This window comes from Helicoverpa armigera, chromosome 8 (assembly GCF_030705265.1).
Source record: "Helicoverpa armigera isolate CAAS_96S chromosome 8, ASM3070526v1, whole genome shotgun sequence".
In the NCBI taxonomy this organism is placed as follows: Eukaryota; Metazoa; Arthropoda; class Insecta; order Lepidoptera; family Noctuidae; genus Helicoverpa; species Helicoverpa armigera.
In genome coordinates, this window is record NC_087127.1 from 4,322,813 (window position 1) to 4,343,304 (window position 20,492).

General features: G+C 38.7%; 1 protein-coding gene across 1 annotated transcript; it reads left to right on the forward strand.

Moving 5' to 3' along the window:
- Positions 1 to 1,158: 1,158 nt before the first annotated feature.
- On the forward strand, positions 1,159 to 10,412 carry LOC110383700 (G-protein coupled receptor Mth2). Its single transcript, XM_021344513.3, has 8 exons — positions 1,159 to 1,565; positions 3,722 to 3,896; positions 5,359 to 5,538; positions 6,002 to 6,080; positions 7,514 to 7,707; positions 8,278 to 8,446; positions 9,435 to 9,617; positions 10,189 to 10,412. The coding sequence occupies exons 1-8, from the start codon at positions 1,230 to 1,232 to the stop codon at positions 10,352 to 10,354; spliced, it is 1,482 nt and encodes a 493-aa protein (XP_021200188.3). The 5' UTR covers positions 1,159 to 1,229; the 3' UTR covers positions 10,355 to 10,412.
- The last annotated feature ends 10,080 nt before the right edge of the window (positions 10,413 to 20,492 follow it).

Here is a 20,492-nt window from a genome sequence, read left to right on the forward strand (position 1 = left end):
CACCACCACCAAATTTCAGTTTTCTAGGGCTGACGGTCACAAAGATTAAGCGCAGATGTATGGACGAACGGGCGGACAGACCTAATTACCTACGGAACCCTAATAAAAAAGCTACAAAATTGACATCCTATATTTACTATTGGTAACAAACAGCCTTCTAGTGTTAACGGTCACTGATGTTAACCGCGGACGGACTGAAGGTCAGTCATGATAACACTCTCAGATCAATCTTTGATCTGAGGTGACACTATTAAAGTTCCTAATTTATCACGGAACCCTATATACAAATATACCTACGTAGTTTTAAGTATCGATATTGGGAGTTCTGAAAAATCTCCAAGTGTTTTTCAGAATTATAGGTATACTAGCTTTTGCCCGCGGCTTCGCTCGCATTAAGAAGTATTATTATTAATTAGGTATGGTTTTTGCGGCTTTACTTTTGTTTAGCGTGTGTAAAAAATTAGGGCCTACAAAACTTCTTTGTACACAATATTCTTTACTAATCTGTCATTAGGCGCTAAAACTATTAAGTTATTGTGTGAACTTACTCGTGAGCAAGCAACATAAAACTGTCCATGAGAGAATCAATGTTCTCTCAAGTCAACATTATTTTGTTCGTTCCATTACGTACTGATAGGTTCAAACTAATACATATTACATCCTTTATCATCCCTTATTTTATCACCCGTGGGGGTTGAATGGGGGTTGAATTAATCAAAATCGTATTTAAGCGAACGTCATCATAAAATTCTGATTCGTCATCAGGACTTCGTCATAAAATCTAAGAAGATGTATACAAACTTTCATCCCCTATTTTATCCCTATATTAAGGGTTGCCTACGCCATAGTAGCTTTATGCATGCAAAGTCTCAGTCCGATCGGTTTAAAATTGACAAACTTTCATACAAACTTTCATCCCCTATTTTATCCCCTTGGGGGTAGAATTGATCAAAATCCTTTCTTAGCGGATGCCTACGTCATAACATCTACCTGCATGCCAAATTTCAGCCCGATCCGTCTAGTGGTTTCAGCTGTGCGTTGATAGATCACTATGTCAGTCAGTCAGTCAGTCACCTTTGAGTTTTATATATTTAAGATTGTGTACAGATAAGAGTCCTTGAAATATATATAGTACCAGTTATGCGTCATACCATTAAATCAAGGATGTATAATTGTAAAGTATTACACTCATTGTTATATTAAACTCCGGAGGTGGCAAACGTTACAAAATGTGTTGGCTGGTCCCGTGCATTTTGTTAGCAGTAGCAACTGTAAAAGCTAATCAAATTCACAATGATACTCTTAGTTTACCCAGCAATGGTGACAAGATTCCTATAAATAAATGTTGCCCTTTCCACCAATATATGGGTCGCAAAAAAGCCTGTGTGAACTACACCTCCGAGCTTTATATCACAAATGTGTCGATATATGATGAGGCGTTTCGGAAGACTGAGAAATCTTTCGAAGATATCTTTGAATTAAAACCGAATAAACTGAAGGACCAAGAATTTAAAAACCATGCACTGGACACTCACTACCTGGATTTTAATATATATCTTATCGAGGTAGGTTTTTTCATTTACTTTTCTACTGTAAACTTATAATAGGTCAGTTTTAACTTGGAAATATTCTTGTATGTATAAACCATATTATCATCATCATCAGGTACTTACATGTATATCAATGACACCGAAAAAGTGCAAAATATAAAATATGTGATATTAAAAAATGATTAGGGGTTTACTGAAATAATTTTTTGATAATGTTAATATTTTCGGAAATAACCGCTCCGCTTTTAATACCGACCGATCTTTGTACCACCATTCATCTTCATACTGATTTATCTAAACAAACTAGGCACTTATTTATTTACTACTACGGCTAATTTACTTAATTATTTTCTAGTAGTATTTAGGGTTATTATATTTAGTCAATGTTAATGATTTCCTAATTTAATTAATAAAAAAAATCATTGGCTAACTTTATTTGAATCGGATAAAATTAGGTAAACAATCGTAGACATATGTCTCGAAGAACCCGAACACCTCGTTAGTTCAGTCGTAACTGATCGTTTTGGTCATGCCCAACGTACGAACTTGACCTAAAAGAGAGCATCCGACCTACCTGCATTGGCTTCTCCGCTCATCTCCATAGTCAACGTGGGTTTTCAGAATCATACTGCTATTTTTAAATCCTACCTAGTCTTTCAACAGGTCTGCTTGACGAGATTTCCTTAGAATTAAGTAACACCTTTTGATGATTCAAAGATTATTATATGATATACTAATTTAGTTTTTAATTAATTTTAAATTAAATTAGTGAATCATTAGCATTGACCACATATAATATATTTACCCTAAACACTGCAGGAAAATGAAACAATTGTTCGTACAAAAATACCTCACTTTCATAGTAATCCTCTAAAAAGTCATGGGGGCCTATTGGGTTCGATTCCAGGTCAGGCAAGTACCAATGCAACTTTAGATACCAATGACTGTTTCGAATGGCACGTTAAACTATAGGTCCTGGCAGGCTGAAGCCAATAAGTCTGACACCAGTCCAACCAAGGGGTATTTGGGTTGCTCGGGTAACTGGATTGAGGAGGTCAAATAGGCTCCTTGTAAAGCACTGGTACTCAGCTGCAACCGTTAAGACTGGAAGCCGATCCCAACATAGTTGGGAAAAAGGCTCGGGAGATGATGATAGTAATCCTCTTTTTTGGAAAATTTTCCAATTAACTTTTTTTTACATATAGAGACATTTAATCTCGACAGATGCTATCCAGCCACTGTAATGATTTCCAACCGCTGTGATAATAATATCCAAACGGCTGGACCGACCCTTACTGTACTATGAAAATGAAATTCTACTGTTTACTTATCTTAGACTTATCTATACTAAGACAACTATCTATTGCGTGATTCACCAATTCACACTGAAATGTTCAAAATGAAAGAATAAACTTAAAGGGATTTAATTAAGAATATGTGGGCAAACCTTGAAGTTTCCTCTTATAATCTATTTATTTGTGTCACGTATTTCCAACAAGCATGAGTTATTAGTCCCCATAGTAGTCCCCATTCTTGTTTGTTTCCTTTATTCCCTTCAACAATGTAATTTTACAGTAAATAAGTGTACAATTCTCTAGAAATAATGGGCACAGCAGAATTTAATTAAACAGGATAAATATGAGGATAAAATAATATGATGCTGTTTATATAAAAACTAACTCTAACACGAAGTACATCGAATAACAATAAATGGAGAGACGAGAATCGAGACAAGTATATCATAGTATGCTATACTTACTAGCTGTTTTCCCGCGGGTTCAGGTGCTTTCCAACAGTGAAAGACATTTTCAAATCTATTCAGTAGTTTCGGAGCCCTAAGGGTACAAAGAAATAAATACATATTATTTCCTCTTTGTAATTCTGTGTAGATGTAGATTTTTTTTCGAAGGCACATTAAATAGGTGGTTCCAAATCCATGTCAGGTATTTTGAACATCTTTTTCAGTCATGGGTAGTCGGAGGCAAACTTTTACAACCAGTCTTACGAAGGGATTGCTCGGGTAGTTGGATTAAAAGATGGGATAGGCAGACACTCCATGTTAAACTCTGGTTCTCAACCAAGAACTGTTAAGTTAGAAGCCGACAAAAACATAGATGGGAATAGGTTAGGCAGATGAAGATGATGACTTACAAGAATTTCTTTGTTTCCAGAATGGGGTTCTTCAACTGGAGCTACCAAACGCCTACAATCGTTGGAACGCAATAGCGAAAGAAAACTACTGCATAGACTATCGCATATTGAAAAACAAAAGTTTGATAAACAAGCGGTTTTGGGTGGTATTACCGGATAATGAACCCGCTGCTAGTAATCCATACTTAACGTACGGTAAGAAACATTTATCCTAAGTGAAGCGGATCTCATGTCGCATTGACCTGTATTAAATCCGTCGATGCCTAACATACGTACACCGCCTGACCGTTCGTTCGAGCGGTGCTCTTACCGCCACCACCCCTCCACGCGGTGGATCGGTGCATCACACACGAGGCGCCGCACTTTTGCCAATGTCTGTGATCAAACTGGTCAAATCCGGGTAAAATGCATCCGCGCTGACAGGCGTGTAAACCGCCTTACCACGCGGGGAGCCGCTATGAAATCCGCGGCGGTGCGCGGTACCCTGTGATAATCGCCATAATAAATATGTTGCACTATACTGACAGGTTAATCGACAGATTCGGGTAGGTTGTCCTGCTAGCGTCTCTAGGTACATACTTATATACTTAACCAGGAAAATTGCGTATTTCGTCTCGTAAAGTTGTATTTTCTAAACGATTAAGGTACCTACTCTTTATTGTTAATTGTAAATTGCGGTGGTATTCCTATAATTAATTCGATTTTGTTTTCTGTGTCTCCCTCGTGGACAGATTCAATAAATTAACGTGCATTCCACAATATGGTTTCTAGATTAAATCCTAGTAGGTACCTATTACTCTGCCCTACAGACAGGTAATTAAATATATTCGCGGAAACATCGCCAATTGTACCTTTCCTATATTTCCTCATAAATATAATGTTATTAGGAATTAATGTTTCTCAGTTTTATTAACAAGAGCGCAGTTTTGTTGGATAAATTTAATAATACGCTTAAAGTAAATAACAAACTAAGCGTTACGCATCTTTAAACCCTCAGCGACCACAAACAGATTAAATGAATCATATTAATTAACAATAATATCATGTTTATATTTGTTTTGTTTTGTAAAGAATTTTCATAGAATCATGTTTTCAAGGGAATCATTATAAATGTGTCAGTTTAATATTGTCAGACATTTTGGTTTATAACTAATGGAGGTCAAAATGTTTAAAAATTATCATTGTGTAAAATGATGAATATCGTCACTACAAAGTTTCCACGCAGTCTCGGCTAAAGAAAAACTACAATATGTCGCATTTTACTTGAAACTTAATAAAATCAATTTCTTATGTTTTTTACCAATAAAAACACCATGTCCAGTCTATGTACTCCGCGGCTTTTACTCGAGACATTGTTTATTTACACTGATAACAAGTCACAAACAAAAACAAAATACTAAAATGGCGTTCACTTTCACATATACTATATACCGAGATATACGTTTTTCCGTGATATTCCCCGTCTCACCAGAGAACTTCTGCCCAAACCAGGATAGAAAAACCTAAACCCTATGGTTCTCGTTTTTTTTTTTTATTTGGTTTATTAGTTTCGGAGCCCTTAAGGTACAAACAAATAAACAAAAAATAATTCCTCTTTATTATATTAGTATATAGACTATAGATATAGATAATATAATCGTTTTCTCTTTGTCAACAGCTACATTCATATCATGTTTCTTCATGATACTGGTGCTCATAGTGTACGCGATGCTTCCCGAGCTTCGAAACCTATGTGGCATGATCCTCATGGCATATGTGGCTAGTCTGTTCATGGCCTTCCTACTGCTGGCCATCATACAAATAAAGATACATCATCCAACAACCTGCATTGGTTTGAGTAAGTCTTTTTATATAACTTTTCCTCCTGTATCCCGTAAACACTTGTTGCTGAATCTATACCCTATTCACGGAGCCATGAGCCAAATGTAAACAAAGAATGACACAATGATAAATATGGCTTGTCCAGGGGACAGTGCAGCTTTCGAACGGTGAAATAATTTTTCAAATCGAGTCTGTCGACCAACTACAGATTAGTCGCTACAACGACAGAAAACCTCTTAATAATATTAGTACACGGAACCGGGAATTGTCCTTGGGTACATTTCTTTAGTGTAAACGGGGATCGTCGGTTTTGTGTCACCACTCCATTGAAGTTGTCTCAAAAGGGCTTCAGCGTGTTCATGTTCTTCTAAAAATCCGGGACTTTGTAGTCACTAGTCTGATAGATACATAGATAGATAGATAGATATACTTGATTAGGTACACCAATTTTACATTTTAAAATGAATGTTTTGTTTCAGCGATGGGCATCTATTACTTCTTCCTCGCTGCGTTCTGCTGGATGAGCGTCATGTCCTACGATATTTGGTGGACCTTCAGGTATGTTCTGCTTGCCAAACTGAAGCTTTGTTAAACTTGAACGGTGACCTACATTCATCCTGATTTGAGCTTAAATACATGTCAGCTGGTCCAGAAGTACTATGCGGAGTAGCACAGGGAAGTGTCTTAGACCCTCTTTTGTTTCTCGTCTATATACAATGTGTCCCGGGGATAAGTGACCGCCCGAAATTTATTAGGAAATTATCCTTAATTTTGTACAAATATTCAAAAAATTTCGGGCGGTCACTTATCCCCGGGACACATTGTATAAATGATGTACCACGGCAGATACATGCCACTAACCCATGGTACTAATCGCAGACGAAAGTATAGCTATAGTTAAATGTAACAGTAATGAAAACTATGAAAGAGAAATTAATATGACGTTGGAAACTATTGTACACTGGTGGTTAACTTAAATAAATATGATATAAGCGTTAGGTATTTATTATGGGCAGGAAATAGATATGCAACATGTGTAGCAAAGTTTCTAGGTATTCAGATTAACAACAAAGTAACTTAGAAACCCCAGACCGATGAATTATGTAAAAAGTTTAATAAAATCAGCCTATCAACTGTATCATCTATCACATAAAGTTAGCATAGAAACACTTGTACGGTAGACTGCACATCAGTGGTAAATGTCATGCACCTTAACTCAATAGTAATAAGTACGATTTTCCTATAAAACTTTTACCACTGACCTGAAGTTGACTGTACTTGCATATCATGGGTAGATGGCGTCACAGTTAAGATTTGAGATCAATTTTTGAAGTAATTGTAGTGCAAGGGAGGAGAACTTTAGGGCCCAGAAACGGCGCATAATACGATCTTTATCACAAAATATGGCCGGAATAATCTCACTCAGGAAGAGTGTAGTTAAACTTACCAACAGTAAAAGGTTTTTTTAATCTGTCTAGTTGTTTTTGACTTTATCCATTAGTCCATTAGAAACAAGTATTAAAAAGAATCTTCATTATAATATTAGTATAGATTTGATCTTACAGCACAATTTGTTTTGATGTTAACCTGGGTTAAGGAAATAACTCCCGGTAACACTGGTCCCTATTAATTGCAGCTATGTTTAAGAATGTAGGTATGCATTCTGTGAATTCACACCGCCGTGGATTGCGCATGAATAAGTGGGTTATGTGGCAAGCACAATACTCCCCTTATGTCCTGTTATTATCCGTTTAGTTGAGTGGCACTACATAGTATAAAACAAAGTCGCTTTTTCTGTCCTTATGTCCTCATGTCCCCATGTCCCTTTTTGACAATCTTAAAAACTAGAGTGTTTTAAGTGGAAGGTTTATATGTATAATAACATTCATTAGCTAGTGGGGATATCCCGTGCGAAGCCGGAGCGGGTCGCTAGTATATACTAAATTGCTTATGTGTTTGCACTCTTCAACATTTCTTTTACTAATTCACAGAGGATACGCAAAGGCCCGACCCATTCATCGAAGAGGAGAAAACTTCAAATTCCTGATGTACTGCCTCTACGCTTGGGGTGTTCCTCTCCTGATGACCATCGCCTTAGCCTTGCTGAATACCTACACGAAGAAAATGAAACATCTGCCCTGGTTTGTCACACCTCATGTGCCTGACTACGGCTGTTTCCTGGAAGGTAAACCGCAAGTTTATTTTTGCAACAATTCTGAGGGTTCTCCATATTATGAAGCCTAATGTTGTATTAAATTCTAAGCCGGTAAATACCTAGGTACAACTAAGTTTTGATTTCGACCTTTCCGAACTTAAGCTATAATTACTCAGATTTTTCAACTGTCCGGACCAAATTTGCTACTTTATTTAAATCTGACGAGATGTTTTGAATGCCAACCGCCAACTACAACTGCTGACCGCACAAGCCGCGATTGCATGAAATCTGATGGAGCTGCATAACTGGTATATATTAATTTACATGAAACCGTTTTCGATCGAAGCAGCAGCACACGCAGTCGCCCTCAGATATCAACTGTTTTTATGCAGTCGAAGCATGCGCGGTCGGCAGTTGCATTCATCATCATCATCATCTCACCCATAGGACGTCCACTGCTGAACATAGGCCTAACCCCTAGATCTCCACAGATACAGGTTGGAAGCGACCTGCATTCAGCGACTTCCGGAGACCTTTATAAGTTGCATTTGGCAGCTAGCATTCAAAATGTACCTTAACGCAACATACATTTCTCTGCAGGAGGTGTAAAACTGCTGTACTTATACATGCCAATGCTGATCCTCATTCTATGCAACTGGATATTTTACTTGATGACTGCGTTCAACATTTGGCGGTTGAGTCGTGGAACTGCTGTCCTGGACTCGGCCGCTGCTGGCAATCCTCAGGCCCATCGCACACATAGGCACAGGTATAGTACTCAATACCAGATTTTATAGAGACGGTATATTTTATAATAGTTATATAATAATAGCTGAGTACCAGTGCTTTACAAGGATCGACTGCCTTATCTGACCCCCTGAGCCCAGTTACCCGGTCAACCCAATACACCCTGGTTAGACTGGTGTCAAACTTACTGGCTTCTGACCCGTAACGACTGCCAAGGATGTTCAATGACAGCCGGGACCTACAGTTTAACGTGCTATCCGAAACACAGTCATTGGTGTTTAAGATATACTTAGAAAGTACATACAAACTTAAAAAAGTTGCATTAGTATTTGCCTGATCTGGAATCGAACCCGCGCCCGTTGGTTCTTTGTCCACTAGACCACTACGATTTTTAGTAGGCCACCACGACTTTTGATAATAAAGTTATGGAAACAAAATGGACCCAATAGGTCACAGCGTAAAGAAGGTTGTAGCATGTGTGTATGGATGTGCATGTGTTTGTGTGCGCGTGTACATGTATATATGTATGTTTCTGTGTATTCCCCCCGATCATGTGCCACAGGAACCTATGTATCTACAAGGCAAATTGAAACTGTGTTGAGATACAGCCATGTTTTCCTTAATGCCTGTCCTATAAGATTAGGCTATTTAACAGTGGAATATTACAGGCAGAGAATTTTCTGAATATGTTTTTCCTGAAGCGCTTATTGCACCACAACTTTATATACCCACCTACGTGCAAAGTTGTGATGTTAATTTTAACCATTAAATAATATATATACATAATTTTAACCAACTAATTCGCTACGTTCTACACTAATATTGCAAAAATGAGATGGTTTGTTTCGGGTACTACTGATCCGCATTGAAAAATTATTTCAGTGTTAAAAAGTCCATCTATCGAGGAAACCTATAAGCTTTTTTCATCCACGAGATGCAGATTACCGCGTGCAGTCTAAGCCAGTTAATCATAACCATGAACTATATAAATCTAATTACCTGTTTTACAGGTTCATGGTGTACCTGAAGCTGTCAGTAGTCATGGGTTTGAACTGGGTGCTGGAGATCGTGAGCTTCCTCTACCCTGACTTCAGTATGTGGTACCTGAGTGACGCCTACAATATCCTCATAGGACTGGCCATATTCCTCATATTCGTTTGCAAGAAGAAAATCTTGAAGAAATTGTGTAAACGGTAAGTTTAATAGGATATGTGAGTTATATTGTAACTGCATCTTTGTTTTCTCGTTTCTGGGGATGTTAAACTGCTAATGGGTACCTTGGCGGAATTTCATTTTCTTGTTTGGTTTCATAATGTCCTTCTAGCTGATTATCGGCTACGGCGGCTGTTCTCATATATGGAGATCAGCCAACTGCTCAGGACATATTATAGTGCACAAGCATTGCGCAGACACAGATGCACTCACTATTCCTTCACTCTCATAGCCCGATGGGACGGCAATTCGACACGACCGGGCACAGATCAGGCGCAGGACCGACATTTACGTGCTCTCCGATGCACGGGTATATCAATCACCAACTTCCAGACTCCGGGCTGCTTTGTAAGTGTAACTTTCCAAAAACCCAAAAAACCGATTTCGGCCCATCCCGGAAATCGAACCCGAGACCTCGAGCTCAGCAGCCGCACTTGCGACAGCTAGATCAACGAGGCAGTTAGACCTTCTTTTAGAACAATACGGTTTCACCACCTTACTTAATTCGTCTATCAAAAAAAAAACATTTTTAACAATATAATTCGTCCGCAGCTATCTCGGAAGGAACACCATGCGCTGGTACCCCTCATCCAAGAGTTACTCGAGCAGTACATCAGATTCCAACAACGAGACAATGACTCTACAGTCGAAAGTGTCATCTCAACCAAATGGATTGAACGGCTATATAATACACAACAGAATTAAGCCAGAATATTAGAAATCTCGACCTACTAGGTATTACTTATTTAGTCATGAATCATACTCAATAATCTATACTTATAATAAATCTGTAGAGAGGTCAATTCTGTACATGAAATATAATTAAAAAATAACTATCGGGGGGTGATTAGGGATCGATACTAATGCCAAAAATGCAATCAGTAAAATTTTTGTCTGTCTGTCTGTCTGTCTGTCTGTCTGTCTGTCTGTCAGTCTGTATATTCGTTATGGAAACAAAAACTACTCGACGGATTTTAATGAAACTTGGCACATTTATTCTTCATACTCCTGGTCAGGTTATAGGATACTTTTCATCACGCTACGATCAATAGGAGCAGAGCAGTGAAGGGAAATGTTGGGAAAACGGGAGAAGTTTCTCCATTTTTTAAGCTTCCGTCGCATGTACAGTCTTAATGGTTAAAGCTACACAGAAATCATGTATGACGGAAATGTTCTCCTTAAAATTTTACAAAAAATATTCCTTGACAGCATATGTCTATATTTTATGGTTGACTCACAATAACACGTGTAAGTCCCGATAGCATAGCAGTTTGGAGCTTTCTGATTATATTTGTCTGCTCTTACGTTTACAACACTCTCACTCATCTATAATTAAAAACAGTTAACATTATTCCCTATTCAATAAAAAAAGAATCATGTAAATCGGTAAAGAAACGCCAAAGTTATGCCTAAAATACGCTACTAAGCCATCGCGCTTGAATACTGGAGCATGCTATAAGGATTATTTTTGTGTATCGGTCGCCGCGCTCGACGTCCTTCGCGGCGTAGGTATAAAAAGGCGGGGGGTCAGCGCGCGAGCTTCATTCATACAATATTTGGCTGTTGATGCGAATAGACGTGCGGACTGTTCGACCTTATTGACAGACAATAATTGTTATAAACGAACCGTGCTTATCAGCGCGACTTTTAGTCTTTATATGTAGTTTAGTTTTAGATTAGATTTGTTTTGTTGTTATTTTATGAAATAGGTAGTAGTATTAGGTTTTGGTAGTGTTTAAATATTATTAATAGTATAGATTTTATTTCTTTATAAGTAGTAGTAGGTACGCATATTAGTTATTTTGGTAGTGCTTAATTTTATTAATACTTAGTTTATTTTTATTCCTTTATAGTTGAAGTAAATAGTAGGTACGAATATTAGTTATTTTGGTAGTGTTTAATTTTATTAATAGTTTATTTTTATTTCTTTATAAGTAGTTGAAGTAAATAGTAGGTACGAGTATTAGTTATTTCGGTAGTGTTTAATTTTATTAATAGTTTATTTTTATTTTTTTATAAGTAGTTGAAGTAAATAGTAGATAGGTAATTTCATTCTATTAGACTTAGTTCAGGTATCTATTTTTTGGATTTATTTTGGATCAGTTTTATTATTTCAGTACCTAGGTACTTAGATTTCGTAAGTGTAAGGTAGCTTTAATAGCCGTCGATTAAAAATACACAATGCCACCTAAAAAACGACCATCTTTATCTCGAAACTCGAGAGATGCTAAGAGGATGAGAAATGCGCGTTCTCAGGAATCGGCAGAGGAAAGAGCTCATCGGTTAAACTCTATGAGAGTTAGTGCCTCAACTTCTCGAGCCAATGAAAGCTCTCCAGAGAAAGAGATGCGATTAGCAGCTGACAGAGCAAGACGAGCTACATCACGGGCGTCTCAAAGCCTTTCTCAACGAGAGTTGAGGCTTACCATCGATCGAGAGCGACATGTGTTAATCCGACAAGCTGAAACTGCTTCACAACGAGAATTGCGGCTCACAGCTGACCGCGAACGACATACATTATCTCGCGAGTCAGAAACATTTATTGACAGAGAATTGCGTCTTACAGCTGACCGCGAACGTCATACATTGTCTCGCAAGTCAGAAACCTTCACTGACAGGGAATTAAGGCTTACAGCTGACCGCGAACGACATACATTATCTCGCGAGTCAGAAACCTTCACTGAGAGAGAATTACGTCTTACAGCTGACCGCGAACGTCACAGATTGTCTCGCGAGTCAGAAACCTTCACTGACAGGGAATTAAGGCTTACAGCTGACCGCGAACGACATACATTATCTCGCGAGTCAGAAACCTTCACTGAGAGAGAATTACGTCTTACAGCTGACCGCGAACGTCACAGATTGTCTCGCGAGTCAGAAACCTTCACTGACAGGGAATTAAGGCTTACAGCTGACCGCGAACGACATACATTATCTCGCGAGTCAGAAACCTTCACTGAGAGAGAATTACGTCTTACAGCTGACCGCGAACGTCACAGATTGTCTCGCGAGTCAGAAACCTTCACTGACAGGGAATTAAGGCTTACAGCTGACCGCGAACGACATACATTATCTCGCGAGTCAGAAACCTTCACTGAGAGAGAATTACGTCTTACAGCTGACCGCGAACGTCACAGATTGTCTCGCGAGTCAGAAACCTTCACTGACAGGGAATTAAGGCTTACAGCTGATCGCGAACGACATACATTATCTCGCGAGTCAGAAACCTTCACTGAGAGTGTCAACACACTTCACTGTCAACTTTCAATATAGTTTACCCGGAAGCTTTGCGCTGAAGTATTTTCGTTCTACAGGTACTTAAGCCTCATGTGAACGTGATCTAAACAATATTACCTTCTTATATATTAACTTAATAACAAAAGGAGTTAAAAGCTGACCGAGACATAGTATCTATACTTTTCTGCCGGAAGTCACTATACCACGCGGACAAAGTCGCGGGCAGAAGCTAGTTGTAAATAAAGTGGTAGGTACTTATTAACTTCCTGGAAGTTGATACTCAACATATTATATTAGTAACAATAAAGTAATTATATCCTACATCCTACATATATTATAAACGTGAATGTTTGTGAGAATGTATGGATGTATGTTTGTTATGCAATCACGCAAAAGCGGCTGGACCGATTTGGTTGAAATTTGGTATGTAGATAGGGTATACCCTGGATTAACACATAGGCTACTTTTTATCCCGGTCAACAGGGATAAACCGTATTTTATTAATATTTTGTTAAATTAGTATAGACGGCCTCTTTTGAGTTTTGCTGTTTCTTTTTCTGAATCGCGTTTTTTTTTTGTTTTTAGGGTTCCGTACCCAAAGGATAAAACGGGACTCTATTGTTTTCGCTCCTCTGTCTGTCCGTCCGTCCGTCCGTCTGTCACCAGGCTGCATCTAAGGAACCGTGATAGTTAGAGAGCTAAAATGTTCACAGATGATGTATTTTTATTGCCGCTATAACAACAAATACCGACTGAAAACTAGAATGTAATAAATATTTTGGGGGGCTCCGATACAACAAACGTGATTTTTTTGTCCGATTTATAAATAATGGTACGGAACCCTTCGTGCGCGAGTCTGACTCGCACTTGGCCGGTTTTTTTGATTTGTACGCAGGTTTCTATCCTTTTATGATGGATGCTGTCATAGATTTAGAAACCCACTACCGTTTGATAGATAGGCAATAGGTGACACACAATTTTATGCGATAAGAGTCCAAAAACTGACCACTGTAGAGGCATGTAGCTGGCCCCGAATGTGTTAAAACAAATTTTAGTAACAAAACAAGCGATACTTTGAAAAATGTTTAACATTTTCTATGAATTGATTCCAAAAATTAAGAAACGCTATAAATACTAATACGTAACTCTAAATACTATAACTTCTACATGAAAAAGTGTGTTTCGTTTTTGGCTTCACCAGAAATCACATAATGGTCGATCTATCTACTGCTATCTATATCTATTGACAAATATGGCTATCATATTGCGCTTTGTCTGTCAGGGCCATTGAAATTTAACGAAATTCTCCATAATCCGAATTTTGCGGATATATGTTGTCGATTCAAAATTAATATTTCTTTATGTTTTGTTATTCATACCTAGGTATAAGGTTTCGATCGAGTCCTTGACAAAATCTTACTTTTTTTTATATTATAAATGTCAATGTTTGTGAGAATGTATGGATGTATGTTTGTTATTCAATCACGCAAAAACGGCTGGACAGATTTGGTATGTAGATAGGTGATACCCTGGATTAACATATAGGCTACTTTTTATCCCGGTCAACAGGGGTAAAATTATTCAGCCACGGTCAAAGCGGCTCCATCTGTGGTATATAAAATACAACAAATTTGACAAAGCAGCCAGGTGGAAAGACATTAGCGGAACATTAATTAATTATCATGTAAAATCATAGATGGAGTTGTGCATTTTTTTCATAAACAAATTGAGCTGGGGTTTTATTTTAGCTTATCTTTCATTAATATGGAGGCTTAAAAGCAACTTACGTTAAATGAGTAGTATTAGTAGACCTTAAATATTTTTTGTGTGGTGCAAAACATGTAACGCTTATGGATCCTAAAAGAAAGGAGAAAAATCTGTCTCTCGCAAGCGCTGCTAAGCGTGAGTTAAGTTTCTGTAGCTTTAGAAACAAACCCAGACACAAAGTGCACATTAAAGAAATGAGAGCTTCCTCGATTGAATATCATACGCAGTATGTATGTACTTACTTTCAACTTCTGATCACAAATACACTGTTCTCCATTATGAATAGTCACAATCAGACCCGAGCTGAGTCTAAAAAAACACCTTTTATATATCTACGTTTACATCATTGATATCATTCAGTTACAAAGACTTGCTATAAAACGTGTTTTCGCTAAATGTACCTACTATTATTTTTTTGAAAACATTTATTCCCAACTCTGATCTCATGGAGATGGTGTCCGACTATCACCACTGTGTGGACTGTGCGAACTATTGTACCCGGCCCAGGTTTAAGCCATGGTCTGGGGCGAGAAGAAATGGGATGAAAAGAATGAGGCGGCGGAACGATTGAAAATTCCCACTGCGGTAAGAAACGACAGGAGCCGATTCCCAGCCACCATAGGCGTGGGCGATGAGTTTTGAGTGGGTCGTCGACCATCCGGCTCCTAGGAGACCCGTGTCTAACATGCCCATGTCAGCGATGCGCGTTTTTTCACGCGCCCCTTTAGGAGATTCTGCAAACCCCAGTGAGGCCCACCAGAGCCAAAGCCTAACACTCCCTCACGCTGCACCCAATGCTGCACTGCTCAATGCACAGAAGACTGCATTCTCTAATGAAAAGTCAAACTAATGGCTGAGAATAACGTAACTTTCCAGGATGCCATGCAACGTGTTGCACATACCCTGGCCTTTGGGAGCTTGGTAATCCTTTTCTCCACCTTCACAAAAACACATAGGAAGTGGTGAAGGGGTTTTGGGGGCTGTCTTTTGTTTTTACTGAATTATCAGCCTAATTTGAATAATTAGTGGTCATCCTACACACCCGCTTCTCTAACTATATTTGCAGGATCAACAAGATTGTTTTAGTTTGTTATATTAACTACGCTACTATAGCCCGCTGTCGAAGAAACTTTTTACATCAATTCTGGAGAAGCTACATAATTATTAGCCTGTACACAGGCTTATGTTTGCTGGCTGCACCAAGAAGTGACAAATTGCGAGCGCACATTTTGAAAAAAAACTGCAGGTTTCAAGTACGAACACAAACATGAATTCTCACAGATATTGGCCTGTTCGTGAACTAATTCAAACAATTCGGTGGAATCCCAACTTAACATAGAAAGAAGAAAGAAAGAAAGTGAGTGAGTGCACAGAAAATCCTCAAGTATTTCCCCCTGTAGTGAAACTATGCGCCTTCCTGATGACTATGTCATCTTCCGCCCAGCTATTCCCCAATTATGTGGTTGTTGGCTTCCAGTCAAACCGAATCTGTTTGAGTACCAATAGTTTATTTGGAGTGACTACCTACATGATCTCCTCAACCCAGTGAACTGGACACTGCGTTATCCATGGTATGACTGTTTGACAGACTTTCTGGCTTCTGATAAGATGCAGTTACTGCAGAAAATGTACAAATGACAGCTTTATCAGAGCTTTGTATCCTGTGAGAATTACTTACGCCCCATACTTACGTAATCATTTTCCAAATCGGTTGACTAGGTCCAGAGATTTCCACAACGTCACAAACTTTACTTCGTTAATTTAAATATAAAGGTCACACATGAGAGACGACGGCAGATAGAAGAGTATGGAAGGAGAAAACATAAACGACCCCTAATAAAATTGGGATAAGGGCAGGGGGATGATGATGATGATAAATGGCCACACATAATTATACCGGATAAATAGTATTTTGACAATTCTATTTTGCCCACGCAGATGAAGTCGCGGGCAACAGCTAGTTAGTAATAATAATAAGCACACGTTAACAATTAAAGTGCGCGATATGTCACATAATTATGCCATCGACTGTATTTCAGTCTTAAAGCGAACAAGCGTATAAAATACTACTTTTAGAACAAAATATCCCATTAGTTCAAACACTTGTACCGAGATTTTTACCGGAACTAGTGAGAATAAAACTTCCCACTAGTTCTATTATTTTGTTTTACCTCATATCTTAGGACTAGTGGGAAAAACCCCCATTAGTTCTACCGTAGACCTGTACAGTAGAACTACGGGGAAAAACCGTATCTGTATACTTATTGCATGGTACTCAGTAAGTACTTACACCACTAGTACTAGCATTATACGTATCTACTTGAAATTATACCTAGATTAAATACCTAGAAGCATATCATTCACTTTAATAATTTAATTGTAAGTACCGTGATGAGTCTATTATAATGAGGGCTACCGCGTATGAAATCTCCGCTAGAGGCGCTTGTGTAGCCTGAGGTCTTCGAAACGTCAAATGCCACTGTTTGTTTACTCGCAAGGGTTTATATTTCTAATTAAATTAATATTCTGAATATTTTACAATACTTTAGATTATTTGTGGCAAATACAGATCAGGGTTCTATAAATGTCACTGCTTTGACACACTTTAATCTTTCGGAAACTTATGTTCGCATTTCTTTTTCGAGCAAAACGGCACTGACGATACGACCAATACGTTCACACTATAGTTCTATTGTATTACATATGATCTAATATAATCATCTAATGTAAATATAAGTTTTAGCGCTCATAATACGAACTTTGATTGCCATAGTTTTAGACCTCACGCTACAGTTGCGCCATCTGGTGAGACAAAAAACGGTAGCCCCCATTAATATGTGTATGTCTCCTAATATGTAGTTATACACTTAGGTGAGCACTCTGCAGACTTTTAGTCGGCCGACAGTTTGTTCGGACTCATAAATCAGTATGGAAATGAATGATAGTATGCACACAACGCGATCAGACATTGGATATAGGATTTGGCCGGTATCAGGCGACAAAAAGCTATGGTTCAATGGTTGAATTCACGAGTCTCTTTAAAACTGTCAGCCGACTGTTTATTTTGCAGTGTGTGGGAATATGAAACAAAATGCGATTTATGTGAACTTAAGAACATGAACCAACTTCTTTAGATGAATGACTTGTATAATCTAGTTCATTCCCAAGTCTGTAGAATTTTATGAACACTCACCGCCATCTGTCGACGCTTGGAACAAATGGGATTCCAGCGTAAGGCGATTATCACACTGCCCCGCATGATACAGCGTAGTGCGTGGATGCGTTTTTTTCCGTTGTATGGAAATATCTCCGTTTGTATGGAAAACACGCATAGTCCAACACACTGAAAATGCATCCACGCGCGTTCATGCGGATCACGCACATACATGCGGAGAAACACGCACCCCCGCGCGTAGGTGCGGGGCGAGACGCAAGGTATGGCACACTGAATCCCGCATTGCCGCGCGTGATTTTGAATGGGCGTGAAGTGTATATTTGAAAATGGAACTCGATGAGAGCCGCCGTGCGTGAGGCGATTATCACACTGCCCCGCATGATGCAGCGTAGTGCGTGGATGCGTTTTTTTCCGTTGTATGGAAATATCTCCGTTTGTATGGAAAACACGCATAGTCCAACACACTGAAAATGCATCCACGCGCGTTCATGCGGATCACGCACATACATGCGGAGAAAAACGCACCCCCGCGCGTAGGTGCGGGGCGAGACGCAAGGTATGGCACACTGAATCCCGCATTGCCGCGCGTGATTTTGAATGGGCGTGACGTGTATATTTGAAAATGGAAGCCGCCGTGCGTGAATCTACTAAACGCACCTACGCGCGTGAGTGCGCGAAAAACCCGCACGATGATGCAGATCTGCACTCCCGCAGGAACGCGCGTAGGTGCGTCGACACGCAAGATGCAGCGTGATGCGAGGCAGTGTGAAGATCACCTAAATCTACTAAACGCACCTACGCGCGTGAGTGCGCGAAAAACCCGCACGATGATGCAGATCTGCACTCCCGCAGGAACGCGCGTAGGTGCGTCGACACGCAAGATGCAGCGTGATGCGGGGCATTGTAAAGATCACCTTAGGCGATTATCACACTGCCCCGCATGATGCATCATCGTGCGGGTTTTTCACGCACTCACGCGCGTAGGTGCGTTTTGTTAATTCACGCACGGCGGCTTCCATTTTCAAATATACACATCAATCCCATTCAAAATCACGCGCGTCACTGCTGGATTCAGTGTGCCTATCTTGCGTTGATAATCGCCTTACTAGCAACGGAAAAAAACGCATCCACGCACTACGCTGCATAATCGCCTTAACTTTTTCTAATGTGCAGTAGTGCCATCTCACAAAATTATGTGAAGTTAAACAAAAATCTAGGTTGCAACTTGCATACTCAGCTAAAAGCTGCTATACGGAATCATGCAAAAGCAACTAGATGGCACTGCTAAACTTAAAATTGAAGTAGCTTTATAATTCTATTTTACTAGTGGTCCGGTGCGTTCAGTACCTAACTAAAATTTTGATAGTTTGAGTTATAAAATTACAAAGAAAAGTAGCTGAGGTACATTTTTATGTACACAGATATAATTTAATAAATTTGAAAATTGCGTTTTTTTTTTAATGATAACATCCATTCATATGATATAAAATATGTTATTGTTATTAATTTCGTTTAGCTGTAATTTTAATTACTTTTGAGGTGCTACATGGCCATACAGGGTACAGAAAAATACGTAAGTAGTTAGGTACATTTAGCGAATAAATACCCTTATGTTTGAGTAATAATATGACATTCCAATATGAATAATAAATCTATTGATATGTAAAAAATATTTGGAATGTAGGTAGGTACTATTGTACATTGTCAAAAATAACTAACAAAAATACGTTCGACCTACTTATTAACACAAAAATTATTAAGAATTGTAAGCGGAGTAAAATTACGTTAATATGTAAGGAAAATATTCAACCATTTGATAAGTTTATGTTATAATGTTTTACCTTAAGGTATTCTATACCTAACATACCTAATGAATGTATAATGTAAGTACGACAATATCCAAAAGAAAATAATTAAGTATGTTTAAGTTTTTATGAATTAAAAAGGTTAATTTGTCAGATAGCTGTTTTATTATTAATTCTTCAGATCAAAGAAATTTGTAAAATTTGAAAATAAAATGAAAACATTGTTTTGATCTGCGATTAATTATTTACCTTTTAGGGTTATGTATGCCAGAATAAGCCAGTGTGGAAAAAGCATATTATTTACCTACCTAACCAAAATAAGTAGGTATTGCTACTGATAAAGACCACGATTGAAATCAGTTATCAAACATAGGATCTTAAGCTTGGCATTCTTTTAAATTATAAAGGTCTCTGCACACAGCGGGCGCGGCGCGGCGGGACGGGACGGCGACGCGACTCAATGTACTAGATCGTCGCGTCACGTCGCGTCGAGCGGGACGGCTCTGTGTGGCGGCCTCCGTAATATCTAGTACATTACAACTGCTTAGTGTCGCGTCGCCGTCCCGTCGCCGTCTCGTCCTGCCGCGCCCCGCCCGCTTGTGCAGCGACCATAAAATTCAGAAAAAATCCGATCACGGGCAATTAATGTCCTGAGAGCTGCTTCATAAAGTAGATGGAAATTATTTGAACCATAAAAATGTACAAACACAATCAAAAGTACTCGATACTAACAATAAATAAGGGTGCAGAAAGACAGTGTCTTGTAATATGTATAATACTATTTCGTATTCTTAGGGTCCAAACTGGCGTAAAGTTACAAGTTTTATTTTTAATTGCCCTTTTTTGTTTGGTTAGGACCAATCAAGTATTTT